The 15,125-nt window shown below is 31.6% G+C and overlaps 1 protein-coding gene across 1 annotated transcript; it reads left to right on the top strand.

Moving 5' to 3' along the window:
- The first annotated feature begins 5,791 nt into the window (after positions 1 to 5,791).
- On the top strand, positions 5,792 to 13,232 carry LOC139511510 (L-proline trans-4-hydroxylase-like). Its single transcript, XM_071298304.1, has 9 exons — positions 5,792 to 5,938; positions 7,727 to 7,808; positions 8,562 to 8,643; positions 9,913 to 10,023; positions 10,496 to 10,587; positions 11,157 to 11,247; positions 11,428 to 11,557; positions 11,955 to 12,106; positions 12,959 to 13,232. Exons 1-9 carry the CDS (start codon positions 5,926 to 5,928, stop codon positions 13,076 to 13,078), a joined length of 873 nt encoding a protein of 290 aa, XP_071154405.1. The 5' UTR covers positions 5,792 to 5,925; the 3' UTR covers positions 13,079 to 13,232.
- The last annotated feature ends 1,893 nt before the right edge of the window (positions 13,233 to 15,125 follow it).

Here is a 15,125-nt window from a genome sequence, read left to right as displayed (position 1 = left end):
AAAAGGAAGGTTGGGATTGATTTTGGGAGTTTTGGTCCCAACAGTTTAGGAGTAAGGGGCTACAGGGTCCAAAATTAAACTTTGTTTGATTTCATCAAAAAATGAATTATTGGGATTCTTTGATATGCCAAATCTAACAGTGTATTTAGATTCTTAATTTTTATGCCCCACCTACAATAGTAGAGGGGCATTATGTTTTCTGGTCTGTGCCTCCGTCCGTCCGTCCGTCTGTGTGTCTGTTCGTCCATCCGCTTTAGGTTTAAGTTTTTGGTCAAGGTAGTTTTTGAAGAAGTTGAAGTCCAATCAACTTGAAACTTAGTACACATGTTCCCCATGATATTATCTTTCTAATTTTACTGCCAATTATAGTTTTGACCCCAATTTCATGGTCCACTGAATATAGAAAATGATAGTGCGAAGTTCAGGTTAAAGTTTTTGGTCAAGGTAGTTTTTGATGAAGTTAAAGTTACATCAACTTGAAACTTAGTACACATGTTCCCTATGATATAATCTTTCTAATTTTAATTCCAAATTAAAGTTTTGACCCCAATTTCATGGTCCACTGAACATAGAAAATGATAGTGCGAGTGGGGCATTCGTGTACTATGGACACATTCTTGTTGGTCTTGTTTTCAAATTGGTCTACACTAAGGTCCAAAGGGTCCAAAATTAAACTTAGTTTGATTTTAATAAAAATTGAATTTTTGGGGTCCTTTGATATGCTGAATCTAACCATGGATTTAGATTTTCGATTAAGGGCCCAGTTTTCAAGTTGGTCCAAATCGGGGTCCAAAATTAAACTTTGTTTGATTTCAACAAAAATTGAATATATGGGGTTCTTCAATATACTGAATCTAGCCATGTATTTAGATTTTTAACCGGATTTTTGTGACAAAAATGTCGTTTATTGATTTGGGGATGTACGGCTAGCGGGCGGGCGGCAATCAAATGTTGTCCGTGCATTAACTCATGAACTGTTCAATCAAAGCTTTTAAAATTTTAATATGTTGTTACTGACAACTAAATGAAGGTCAAGTTTAATAATGGCGATTTTGACTTTTACCGTTCAGGAGTTATGGTTCTTGAAAGATTGAAAAATGGAGTTTCCAGTCGTGTCCGTGCATTTACACATGAACTGTTCTACCTTTGCTCCCCAAATTTTAATATGTTGTTACTGATGACAAAATGGAGGTCAAGTTCAATAATGGCGATTTTGACTTTTACCGTTCAGGAGTTATGGTTCTTAAAAGATTGAAAAATGGAGTTTCCAGTTGTGTCCGTGCATTTACGCATGAACTGTTCTACCTAAGCTTCTTAAATTTTAATATGTTGTTACTGATGACAAAATGGAGGTCAAGTTCAATAATGGCGATTTAGACTTTTACCGTTCAGGAGTTATGGTTCTTGAAAGATTGAAAAATGGTGTTTCCAGTCGTGTCAGTGCATTTTCTCATGAACCATTCAACCAAAGCTTTTGAAATTTTTATATGTTGTTACTGATGGCAAATTAGAGGTCAAGTTCAATAATGACGATTTTGACTTTTATCGTTCAGGAGTTATGGTTCTTGAAAGATTGTGAAATGGCGTTTCCATTCACTTTGTTGCATTTACTCATGAACCATTCAATCTAAGCTTTTCAAAGGAGTAGGTCCGGTAAGGACTGATTTTGGCCTCAAATTTCAGGTTCATCTGACGAAAGATTTTGACCACTTTTTAAACACTTGTGTCTATTTTATTTGAATTAATTAGTTTATGTGAAAGATTTTAACAGATTTAGTCATTAAAAACGATCCGATTCAAGCTCAAATATGAAAAATCTACCTAATATGCCGAAAAATGTCACTTTTCAGATGGTTTTTGGTAAAAATGAAAGTGGCTGCATCCGTGTTCATCCTCAACCTTTACATATGTTATGTATTATAGTAAAATACAACTTACATTTCAATATTAAGGATGAACACAAATGCATCCACTGTCGTTTTACACGAAAACCTTCTAAAATTTAACTAAAATGCTATGAGGATTTCAGTAATTTAGCATGACTTAATGGTGCTAGTACCGGATATATGTGAATTGTATTGTCAAAAACAGCCCATATTTATGTAGCAGAAGCATTCAACTGTTCAATAAATAACTAAAGGTTTACATTTTAACAATTTTGTAAAACTGCTATATTTTTTGGGCCAAAAAGGGGTCTTACTGAACCTACTCCTTTTAAGATGTTGATACTGATGACAAAATGGAGGTCAAATTTGATATTGACGATTTTCACTTTCACCATTCATCAGTAATGGTTCTTGTGACATTGCAAGGACACAAATAAATATTAATAAATCCGGTTTGCTGTAGTTGTGACAGCCTCTTGTTAATATTTGGGCCCGGTTATTAAATTGGTCCACATTGAGGTCTAAAGGGTCTTATTTGATTTCATCAAAAATTGAATTATTGGGGTTCTATGATATGCTGAATCTAACCATGTATTTAGATTTTGGATATTGGACCATAATAAGTATAATAAATAATAAATGTCAAATTTAAAATTTTTAAGTTTTTAAGTTTAAGTTCTTAGACCACATTCATTCTGTGTCAGAAACCTATGTTGTGTCAACTATTTAATCACAATCCAAATTTAGAGCTCTATCAAGCTTAAATGTTGTGTCCATACTTGTCCCAACTGTTCAGGGTTCAACCTCTGCGGTCGTATAAAGCTGTTCCATGCGGAGCATCTTGTTATCAATTTTAAGAGGGCAAAAACATCCCTGGATTTTCATTTTAAGGATTATCCGCCAATGAAAGGAAATCCAAACTTTTAGTAATATCTTCTTGTGAGCACATTTCGTATCTTTTGGACACCTACATATAATAGCTGATAATTGAATGATTTACTCGATATGTTAGATGAACATGGTTCGTCACATTTATCTAAAGTACTACGTCTCGGTTATTGTATAGAAAGGTATATACTATGAAAATTAGAGCGAGGGGCTTTGCCCCAAGCTCTTATTTTCATAGTATATACCTTTCTATACAATATCCAATTTAGCACATATTTACAACTTGAGTAATCTTGTAATTAGTCTATTGATATGTTTTGGATGACTTGATGTAGCTCATTTACGTAGTTTTGTAAATCTACTCACTATAATATCATTGTAAAAATGGGATTTCAAAAGGCCCTTGACTTTATAGTGTAAAGAAGGTAGCTGCTGGTGTAAGTATGTTTATTGATATGAACGAAGCGTTGTTTAACTATACATGTACTTATTTACATGGTAAGATGACAAAATGAATTGACCAAGAGCAGACAATTCTTAAATTGCAGTGAAAGCTTTACATTCTTGAAAACATTTTTTTTATTTCACATAAAACCTAAAGCTATCACAAACAGTTGGATCCCCCTCCCACATCTTTGGTTGAAACACCTTTTAAAAATGGCTGGATCTGCCCCTGGTATGTACCCATAGGTAGTCTAGTAGATAGTTTATATGCATGAAATATTTGTCACTGGACATAAGGCAACTATTTATCGACCAATTTATGACTAAATATATCAAATTGCTTTATTAAAAATTTCCCTTCAAAAGATTCATGGTCGACTCTTTTTGTGCACAAAGTAATTGCATGGAAGATAAAGGATTACAAATTTTAGATTGAGTTGTACTTTAATCAAGGTATAAAGCAGCATTATTATTACTCTTTATTTAAATGAAAGAAACTTTTTTAATTGTCAAAACAAAATTTAGATCAAAAGATTGATTAGTAGGATGTTAAAAATCTGTTTGAAAACTAATTACAAACTATTTAGTTAAATTTGGAACACATCATTTATTTCAAAATAGCCAGTAGCAATTTTTGTTCTAATATCTTGATTACAATACAATGAAATCTTACCCTTGTGGTCATTCATGGGTAGTTACTTAGTACACGGAAAAAGTATGTACTATGAAAATTAGAAGGCGAATTCAAGCAATTTGATTGGACGAGAAGTTGTAAGTATGTGCTAATGATCACAAAGATTTCATACTCGGTCAACAGCTTAATAGTAATGAGTTTAATAGTTAAGTAGAAAAGAAAATGTAAAAAAAACAGTTCAATGTCTTAAATTAAGATTTTTGAAGAGTTTGTTCCAAAAAATGTTTGAACACCACAATATGAATTTCATCAACATGATATTCTCTGTTTTGTTGTATAGTATACCATTTCAAAAGGCGACAGGCTTTTTAGTATCAATACAATATTTGAACGAAAGATACTAAAGAAACAAACATAAATCATAACCGAAGCAAAGAAAAAACGAAAATTAAAAATCGAAAGTCTTCAAAATTTGCACCTGTCCTAAGTCAGGAATCTGATGTACAGTAGTTGTCGTTTGTTTATGTAATATATACGTGTTTCTCGTTTCTCGTTTTGTTTATATAGATTAGACCGTTGGTTTTCCCGTTTGAATGGTTTTACACTAGTAATTTTGGGGCCCTTTATAGCTTGTTGTTAGGTGTGAGCTAAGGCTCCGTGTTGAAGGCCGTACTTTAACCTATAATGGTTTACTTTTTAAATTGTTATTTGTATGGAGAGTTGTCTCATTGGCACTCACACCACATCTTCCTATATCTATATAGAAACATGTAGATGGATCACAACGAACCCAATTAAACTCTACATTTGGAACTAGGTCACATTTGGGAAAATGAAGATAAAGTTATATCTACGATGGACAAAGTCAATATAAAACTTTGACGATCTGATATTATTGCCAAATCGAGTATTCACTAAAGTTTATATGAAGTGGATGTAAGCAATTATAAACAACTGTATGATCTTAAATAAATGTCATCTGTGAAACAGGTATTATTTTAATTGTCAACCAACTTATGATGGCGTCCATTTACCTTTCGAAACCTTTAGTTGAATAGGTTCCTTGTTAGAAGTAACTCTGTTTTTGGAAAATCAATTATATATACATATAGGCGCTGCTGTAATGTTGCTATTTAAAAATGTAAAGTTCACAACTTGAATACTGAAATCACCTTGTCGTAAAGTTTTGTTCTCAACCGATCATCATTGTCAATTTCTAGATGTAAGTAAAGCTATGATATGGACTCAACTTTGTTTGTGATATCCTTTATTTCAAGTTAAATGAAATAGATGCGTTCAACAGTCACAAAACTTTGAATTATTTAGTTAGAGGACACAATTTGATAGCCCTCAGTGAATTTTTATTCGTACCTAGAAGTTCTTGTGTTAAGTGTGTCTCCTGTAAATAAAGGACCAAGTCATCAAGAAGAGGAACAATTGGTTCTTATAGTTATACGGATTTCAGCTGAAAAACATGTTCTCGAAACGTAAATAATATATGTCGATAAAAAAAATTACAAAATTCAAAATGTCAGATTTAAGTTTTGGATAATATACTTTTTTAATCAGAGCTTTTTGCAAGATATGATTTATTCTATTCTAAAACCAGATATTTGTATCAGCTTTTGCTTTTTAATTCCATTTCTTTCAATTAATCTGCCTTTAAGTTTAAAATGAGAAACCCTAGTGTAAAGGGTAGAATAGCTATACATTTTATACTATTGCAAGAGGAGATATACTTATATTGTATGTACTCTGAAATTGTAATACGAAAACTAAAATCGTCATATGCTTGTGTCAAATCTATCGAACATAATTATAAGTAACGCACGCCATGACTTACTTTGCCATTAAATCTTATTTCCGGTTTGGACAGTGTTGACCCTCTAAACAGATAACACAGATGATAATCGGTATCTACAATGTTATATACGATATATTTACACAGTTCATAAACCTCGTTAAAGGATTATTTTGTTATTCATTGAGAAATTTCCTTACATAGATTTTTATATATTTTGTTGTACAATTGTGCATCAATTTACAACAGACCACGCAACGACAGCTACAACTATGACTTCTTGTGGTAAGATAAATTGTTATATAACACTAATGTCTTGTTTGATCTTGATTGGTCTCTCGAAGACACTAAACCAAAAACCTCTACTTAAGGGGGTAGACCTTGGTTCAGGGAGACAACTCTTTAAATCAGTTAAGCGTTTGTAAAAGTCAAGTTCATCAATGTTTTTTAAGCATTTACCTGAAACAGATTAAAAATAATCTATGTAACCTAGAAGCTTAGAATATGTTTTTGAAAATGGTTGACACAAACGTACTGATGACTTTAAGAGTTATTTCCCTTAACCTAGGTCTACCTCCTTGAATACAAATTTATTTTGTAAGTATCAAAGTTCAATACTAAATATAATAATTAATTCCTCATCTCCAGTGTGAACTCTCTTTACAAAAGTTCCCTCTTTAAAAGTAGCCCAAATTATTTCTGTATTAACTGTATCGTATCTCATTAACTAAAACCAAATGCTCCTTTCATTTACCATAACAGAAACGAATCTATTTGAAATGGTAAACTTAAAATTTCCAGAGACAATCAATTTGAATCATTTAAACAAATACGAAATGTAAACATAATGCTTCTTTCATTTTCTATGCAAGAAAGTTGTTTCAGTGTTAAGATTACATACTAGTACTTGACAGTAACTATTTTAAAACGTGCTAAAATGCAGCCATCAACACTGAAAGAAAATTTTGAAAAGCTAAGAATAGTCTGATATGAATCAAGAGTGTATTAATAAATCACACTCTTAACAATATAAGAAAAATGGCGGTAAGTTGTCCTTTTACAAATCCTCTTATTAAAAGTCATAAGAAAAAAGTAAAAACACAAAAATACTGAACTCCGAGGAAAATTCAAAAAAGGAAAGTCCCTAATCAAATGGCAAATTCAAAAGTTCAAACACATCAAACGAATGGATAACAACTGTCATATTCCTTACTTAGTACAGGCATTTTCTTATGTAGAAAATGGTGGATTGAACCTGGTTTTATAGCTAGCTAAACCTCTCACTTGTATGACAGTCGCATCAAATTCCATTACATTGTCAACGATGCGTGAACAAAACAAACAGACACAATAGGTAAAAATGTCCAAAATTGGGGTACAGCAGTCAACAGGAAACGAGTTACCGGTAAAAATAATGTTTATCCAATTCTTGGAACCAATGCATGTATATATCATAAACTTAGTCTTCTTTGCACGATTTTATCATTTTTTGCGCAACCATATCGTTTAATCGTCAATTTTTTTCTCTCTGTCTGTTATGAAGTGAAAATATGACAGCTACTTAAATGTCGTGTTTAGAAGCCGAAGTTTACCGATTGACACCTTATAGGAAACAATCAACAATTAAACGTGGATATTGAGCACGTGTTTAACATGTACAATCAGATTTAGTTTATTTTAAGGACAGATCCATGCGTATTGCGATCACCGGATTTTTACGAGTGGGTGACGCTGAGGTCACTTTGCATACGGAAAATATATCGGCGAATTGCTTCATTCCAGGAAGCAATTCAAGTAAAGTAAAATTCATCTAAATATGAACACATTAAAGAAATTTCTTCAGAAAAAAGTATATGTACATAAGTTTTACAATGAAAACTATCCATTTATTTAAAAAAACATATGCATTTAAAAAAAAATAATTAATTTGAGGTTTCATATAACTTTAATGCCCACTACGTGATATATATGTTACAGAATACATATGTAGTTACGACATAATGAACAAATCCGCTGTCGTTAGGTCTTTCTATACAATTACTGCACGAACATTCACTTTATATTTCATGACAGAATATAGCTGTTCCCCTAGTGGCTTTGTTTTTGTCGAAGAAATGAAGAAAGACTTCTTGGAATCTGGATATATCATGATAAGGTGACTATATTTCATATATTCTTAAGAAAAGACGTCGTTCAAGAATTCCTAATCGGGATCAGATTGTCCGATGGTATCTTAACACACTTTGAAATACAAATTCTAAGGACAAGTTAATACGCATAATATCAGATTTACCCATGAAATCACAGTCATATGACACTTAATTAAATATAAATTAAATATAAAAGGAAATTAGTCAAACCAAAACAACAGAAATATGATGAACTCGTCATGCACCAAGATGAATAATATCTTGCAGATACTGCAGTGTATATAGTATCTGTTTGATCGTCTTGGACTTTTAAGACTATTTGTTTTGTTTTGTTGTGTTTTTATGTTTTGAAGTGTGCTGGGTGGGTTTTAGACTTGCTACATGTCCCTTCCTAATTATGTTTTTTCTTTTTTTTTTTTTCAATTTTGCCCCTTTAATAATTTTACTGCTATAACTAGGAGAATACAATTATACTGACATCTGCAGGAGGAAAGTCAATCAGTAGACTGGCACTTATCAGTAAGCATATAAATTATATGAGAGAAATAATAGAAAGGGAATTGTAGCAAGTCTAGGTGGGTTTGTAAGATGATAACCGATAAACAATACTCGACCAACTGACTAACATGAAAAAAGAGAGAAATAAGACTTCGAACAACAATAAGGAGCAACATAAATCAAAACAATAACTTACATTAAAAAAACTCTCAATACGGTTTTGTAAAAATGGTACTAATATTTGCTATTATATAAACCAGGAATCTTTTAGACGAAGAAGAGGTCAGCAAAATAAGACAATCTTTAGAAACCAGCGAAGATCTTCAGAAAAATGCATTCGGGGTATATAATTGATATTGTTTTACTTCAATTGTAATTCTAGATCTACTTTTATACTGTTTAGATAAAAAAAATAATCTTTTAAATTATTCTTCACAACAGAATCTGTACTGCTTTATTTTTGACATGCAGCATTATTTATTTTCAAAATCTATATGGTAAAATAGATTATAATTTGTATTTTTCAACGGCGAATTACTTCTCTAAAAAACATATCCTAAATTCCTAACCTGAACTGAATGCTGAAAATTCGACTAAAATTTGAACTCTATACTTTTCATTACACATGCAATGTGAAAAAATTAAACTTTATGTTAAAGTATCAAAATTCCGTGATCGATTATATGCTACATTACTATATGAAATTTTTTTAATGTTATCTGGTTGACATAAACCAAACATCTTCTGTGATCCATTTTCTTTTTGCATTTGATGGTTTTTTTTTCAATTATTAAAGGTAACCTTCTCTGTGTTTTGTTTTTATGTTGTAAGACCAATGCGATATAAATATTCGACCACTGGAATTTTGTCTAGGATTAACCAGCTGCGAACAATCAATGCAGTTTTAGGTGGCTGTATAATGTAGAAATTTCAGTCATCATAAAAGTCCTTACAAATAATGTTGAGCTCCTATCATTTAAAAATAATCTTTAGAAAGTAGTGTACGCTGCATTGTCTTTGGCTCTAGATCGTTTTCTAACTACTAGATACATTTTTTTTTCATCGACAATCAAACTCACAAAATGTTATATTTTGGACCATCCACTTTTGACAAACGCTATGACAAAATAAACAATGAATCTGAATTTTTCTGACGAATTAGGAAACCAATATAGTTGGTGCGATGGGGAAACATAACGTGTCTTCAATGAACATTTTGATCGTAACAACATTTATATAAGATGAAAAAGTTCAGATTACGATAAAATTTCAGACTTTTCGACGGTAAAATCAAAACTGTACGAAAAATTCAGTACAGTTCAGCAGGTCCTTGAATGTGTACAGTAAATAACAACTACCAAACATTCTTAGCATAGGATTACCAGATCCTAATTGGCAGCAAGCGAATTGTCTTAACAGGACTGAATAAACTACAGTGAACAAATATGAAAATTGACTGAAGGACTGTAAATGACTTAATAAGTCAGATCAAAATTACTGTTAAAGATCAAAATCTGTTACTAGAGTTTTTGTCCTACTAAGCATTATTTGACACACAACAAATTAAGTAAAACACAAACATTGAAAACAATGTTGTTATCATATCAACAGGTAGCCGATGAAAACGGAAAAGCAAGCAAACTTGTTATATGGAAACACCCCGGTAATGATGTCACGGGAATGTTAGGGCGATGTGAAAAAGTAGTCTCTACATGTGAAAAGGTAACATATGTTTTAATGTTTGGTTTATAAATATGTATAGAAATTTGGTTAGCATTTTTGAAAATTAAATAATAAGTTTGAAACATATTCGTGTGGGTAATAGGGGCAAAAAGCATTATTAATTTATTTACACATCGTGGATATGGTAAGACGCAATATGGAGATTTACCAGTGGGGAATTTCGTAAGATAACTAAAATGTGGTTTTCACATGAATAAGATGATGTATGTGCACACGACACTTGTTTTAGTAACGCATAATAATATTTAATTGTGTTTTCTATTGTAGTAAACATTATAAAATGGAGAGAAAAATATTCTAATATGGCATTGGTTGTTTTTGGAATTTGGAAAATAAGACTTCGACTCAATCAAAATATTCTAGATACTCATTTATTTGATGGTCAAAGTATCTACTTTAAATACTCGTTGATTTAATTGATAGAAGTAACAACATATCTCTTTTTTTTTAGCTTTTAGGTGGCGAAGTATACCACTATCATACTAAATTGATGATGAAAGAACCTCTCACTGGCGGAAGTTTTATCTGGCATCAGGACTATGGGTAATATCACAACTGGAGTATTTTAAATCTTCCATACTTTCGTTTTACATATTTTTTCAAAAACAAACTAATTTAAACGTCATTAAATCATTGGTGAAAAGTTTTTTCTTCTTTTCAGAACAAATTATACCACGTCTCTGACTAACAGTTTGTCTTTTTCATCATTTTTTTTTTGCCATTGAATTGTCAGTTTATTTTCGACAAAAGAGGTTGAATGCCCCTTTGGTATTTTCTTTTTATTTTATATAACAAGACTTTTGACTTAAACAACAAGAAATAAATTGGGATATACTTACCTTTCCTTAGCTAATATAACTGCTGGTTTAATTGGGTATTTATTTTTCCTGTTCAATGTTCTGTCTATATTTGACGCTGAGTTTTTTATTTTATTGTAACCATTATTGAGATATCTTTTTGCCAAATTAGTGTAATGTTATTTTCTTCAATAGTGTTTGTTTTAGCAATGGTAACACATAAACAAATAATAGTTGTACAAAAATGTGAGAAGAACACACAAACACACATAACCGTCCTGGTTTATTACTGATTGTCTAATGTTTTTACTGCAGATACTGGTATCATAATGGATTTCTGACTCCTGATATGATGACTGTGTTTATAGCAGTAGATAAATGTATTAAAGAAAATGGCTGTCTAGAAGTAAGTCCTGTAAAGTCTTTTTGTAACATATCACAGGATAACATTTGAATTGGAACTTTTATGTATCTTTAATATCACCATGCATTCCGGATTAAAGGCTTCACAAGACAAAAAAATATCTGTTTTTTTCTTACTTAAATTTCCATACTAAAAATTGCCAAAACTGTTATCTATGTTCAGATTATAAGAGGATCACACAAATGCGGTAGAATTGAACACAAAAAAGTAGGAGGTCAAACTGGTGCTGATATAGAGAGAGTGGAGCTTATTAAAAAGAAATTTCCTCTTGAGCATGTTGAAATGAATCCAGGTTAGCATTTTAAATATCTTGTTAGCCGTGAAAATAATATTATTATAATAATCATTCAACATCATTGTTAGACATAAAGTGTGTTCAGTGGTATTTTTTCGATGACTTATTTAAAATAAAAAATTCTTAAAGTTGAAATAGTGCATTAAAAAAATGTTATTCATTTAGAAGGATAAGACAAATTGGAAACTTTGAGTTTATATCATATTAGAAAAAAATGTGATTGGCAAAGACAATTTAATTGTTAGCTTCATTTTCAAATTAGAAAATATAATCTTCTTTTTTATTTGAAATATTGAGCTGCCTAATATCCTACATCTTAAGAAAATGGTGTTTTTATAGACAAGTGAATGGTAAGCTTTATGTCTAAATAAGCAAAATAAATCTGTCCTTTTAGGTGATGCTTTATTTTTCCACTCTAATTTATTACATGCCAGTAATGCTAACAACAGTGATCTCCGACGTTGGACATTACTTTCATGTTACTGCAAAGCCAGTAATGACACAGTAACACCTCACTGTCTACCAAGTTATACACCACTGAGAAAGGTAAAGATGATAAAGTTACACAGAAGAACAAATGATTCATTTTACATTTTGTTAGCTATTATTCGTATGTTTCTCTGTCCTAAATGTTCTTCCATTTATTTGTATTGTAGTCCTGGCATTTAATGTTGTCATTTTAATGTTTTATTTAACATTGCCATAAAAGCGGGAGGTTTGACATGCCACAAAACCAGGTTCAACCCACCATATTTTTCTTAAAATGTTCTGTACCAAGTCAGGAAAATGGCCCTTGTTATTTTATAGTTCTTTTCTGTTTGTGTTACATTTTAATGTTGTGTTTCTGTTGTGTCGTAGTTCTCCCCTTACATTTGATGGGTTTCCCTCAGTTTTAGTTTGTAACCGGGATTTGTTGTTTTCTCAATCGATTTATGAATTTTGAACAGCGGTATACTATCGTTGTCGTCCATAGCTAAAGCAAAGACAAATAGACAAACAATAGTACACAAAACACAACAAATAAAACTAAAGGCTGAGCAACAAGGCTATCATCTGTGAAACGGATATTACATAGCAGTCAATCAACACATGATGACGTGTGTAATCTAATGAAGGAATGAGTTCAATTTCGCAACTTGGAACTCTTGGTTTAATATCTTCCTTGTGAGCAGCAACCCTCTATGAAGGAAAAACATCAAACTCTTTAAATTTTATGCGGTGAGTTTCCAAGTCAGTACGTCAGTAAAAACATCAATATAACTATAGTAGAAAACCTCCAGTAGTTACCAATACTGAGGACATACAACATATACACATGTTTCTCCTTAATTCTAGCGTCTCTATGATCATTATAATATTGTTTAGCAGTACTTATTATAATCCTCTTGATTCTAACAGGTACCAGATTCAGCAATTCGGGAATGTACTAGTTTGGATTGTTCAGGAAAAGAGTTCATGGACCCAGAAAAAGATGTTAACATTAAATCTACACCAGGAGACAAAGGCAAATCTAGTTAGTTGAGTGTTATCTGACATTTTGATTTGTAGTTATGTGTCATATACCATATAGTGATTTCGTATATAACTTTTTAGAAAAAATATTACGTTTTGATTTTTTTTGTCTGTTCATACATGTATATTACAATCGCTTTATAGCATATCACATACTTAACGTAATGTTGAGTTTGCTTCTTTTCCTTTCTATTATATACAAGGACCTGGTTTTTTTTTGGAATTTTACAACCAGGGGGCGGTTTAATTGCAAGAGGACATTTCATCCAGGAGGTTATCACCAACCAGGAAGTTAGCCCTTTTGTGATGACATAAAATATCCTTAATACGTCATCTTTGTAGATTTACTGATCATAAAATTTTATAATCATTCGTAAATCAGTTTTAATTCGAGCGCAACTTGTGATTTTTATGTAGAGGAAACTCGCGCCTGTAAACTCTTAATTTTTCCCTCCAATTTTAACAAATATTGGAATTAATTGTACGTCATGAATGCATAGATATAGGAAGATGTGGTGTGAGTGCCAATGAGACAACTCTCCATCCAAATAACATTAATGCTCTTATGTATTGTTTTGTGAAATACGCTCGCTGGAGAAGACCTCGCAAGTCAGTTGTGTCTTTTACAATTCGGTGTTATCATGTATATCTATTATATAGTCATTTTTATATATTCACTATTTGCAAAAGTATGAATTATTCTAAATACTAAGGATGTTCTTATCCAAGGCAGATAACCTTAGCCGTATTAGGCACAACTTTAATGGAACTTTTGGCCTAAATGCTCTTCAACTTTGTACTTGTTTTGGCGTTCGAACTTTTTTGATCTGAGCGTCACTGATTTGTCTTGTGTAGACGAAACGCGCGTCTGGCGTATTAAATTATAAACCTTTTACCATCTGATAGCTATTATTTGTGTTTTTCTGTTCTATATGTTCTCCCATTTATTTGTATTGTAGTCTTTTTTGTATTTTTCTTTAAATGTCCTGTACCAAGTCAAGAAAAAGGCCATTGTTATATTACAGTTCGTTTCTGTGTGTGTTACATTTTAATGATGTGTTTCTGTTGTGTCGTAGTTCTCCTCTAACTTTGATGTGTTTCCCTCAGTTTTAGTTTGTAACCCGGATTTTTTTTTTTTTTTTTTTTTATCTCAATCGATTGATGAATTTCGAACAGCGGTATACATGTACTACTGTTGCCTGTATTTACAATTTGTGCTTAAGCATATAAAATATGTTAAAACTAGACACGTGAACATTCACCTTATAAAAACTCACAATGCTAGTATTATCAGTATTTCATCTTACAAACCAATATAAAGAAGTTCATTATTACATAACAATTAATATATATAACACTTAATTACCAGTATTTCTAAGACACCAAGGTCACTATTATTTTATCATTTAGTCACTAGCAAGCCACTTAATACTTTTTTATTTCAGAAGAGTAGCTTACTTTAAGGTTAAAAATGTCTTTATCGTACAGTTCTATTTATGAACACACAAAAAGTCGGGCTTGTGCAGACAGAACACAAAAAAGAGGTACATTATTGTCTCTACGTAAATCTGTTACTTTGTCAAAGGTAAATTATTTGGGTATTTTTTGTATCAAATTAAAGTTTAAGAACATTAAGAACTTGGAATCACTGTAGACACTTTGTTGAAAGATTGTTGTTGTTTTTAATTTTAAAACAAATTACATATTTGAAATTATAGCAGGAAGATATTTTTGCCCTGTTGTTCAGATCAGAAGTACTTGTTGTTGTACTCCAAAAATTATGGTAACCAGTGCGCTATTATATACAATGTTGAATATTCAGCACAAGTGAGAATATGGTATAGTTTTGACATGAAATGACTGCCATCTTATTTGATTAAAGTATTACTTGATTTATTTCACATGACTGGACGGAGTTTAACTGGTTTGCTTATTTAAGACCAGTCCATCTATAGGCAGGTGTTTCGGGATAAACTCATAAATGAAGTGACCAGTTATTCGTCCCGTAGCATTTGCCATCAGTTAGGTGACACTGATAGGTGATTAGAAATCA

The sequence above is a fragment of the Mytilus edulis genome, chromosome 2 (genome assembly GCF_963676685.1).
Source record: "Mytilus edulis chromosome 2, xbMytEdul2.2, whole genome shotgun sequence".
Taxonomy (NCBI): Eukaryota; Metazoa; Mollusca; class Bivalvia; order Mytilida; family Mytilidae; genus Mytilus; species Mytilus edulis.
This window is presented reverse-complemented; position numbering and strand designations above follow the sequence as displayed.

What these genes read in the sequence shown, in the direction of transcription:
- LOC139511510 (XM_071298304.1), top strand. An exon ending in TAGTCTCTACATGTGAAAAG is followed by an intron (nt 10,024 to 10,495) that starts GTAACATATGTT and finishes CTTTTTTTTTAG; the next exon opens with CTTTTAGGTGGCGAAGTATA. An exon ending in ATCTGGCATCAGGACTATGG is followed by an intron (nt 10,588 to 11,156) that starts GTAATATCACAA and finishes TTTTTACTGCAG; the next exon opens with ATACTGGTATCATAATGGAT.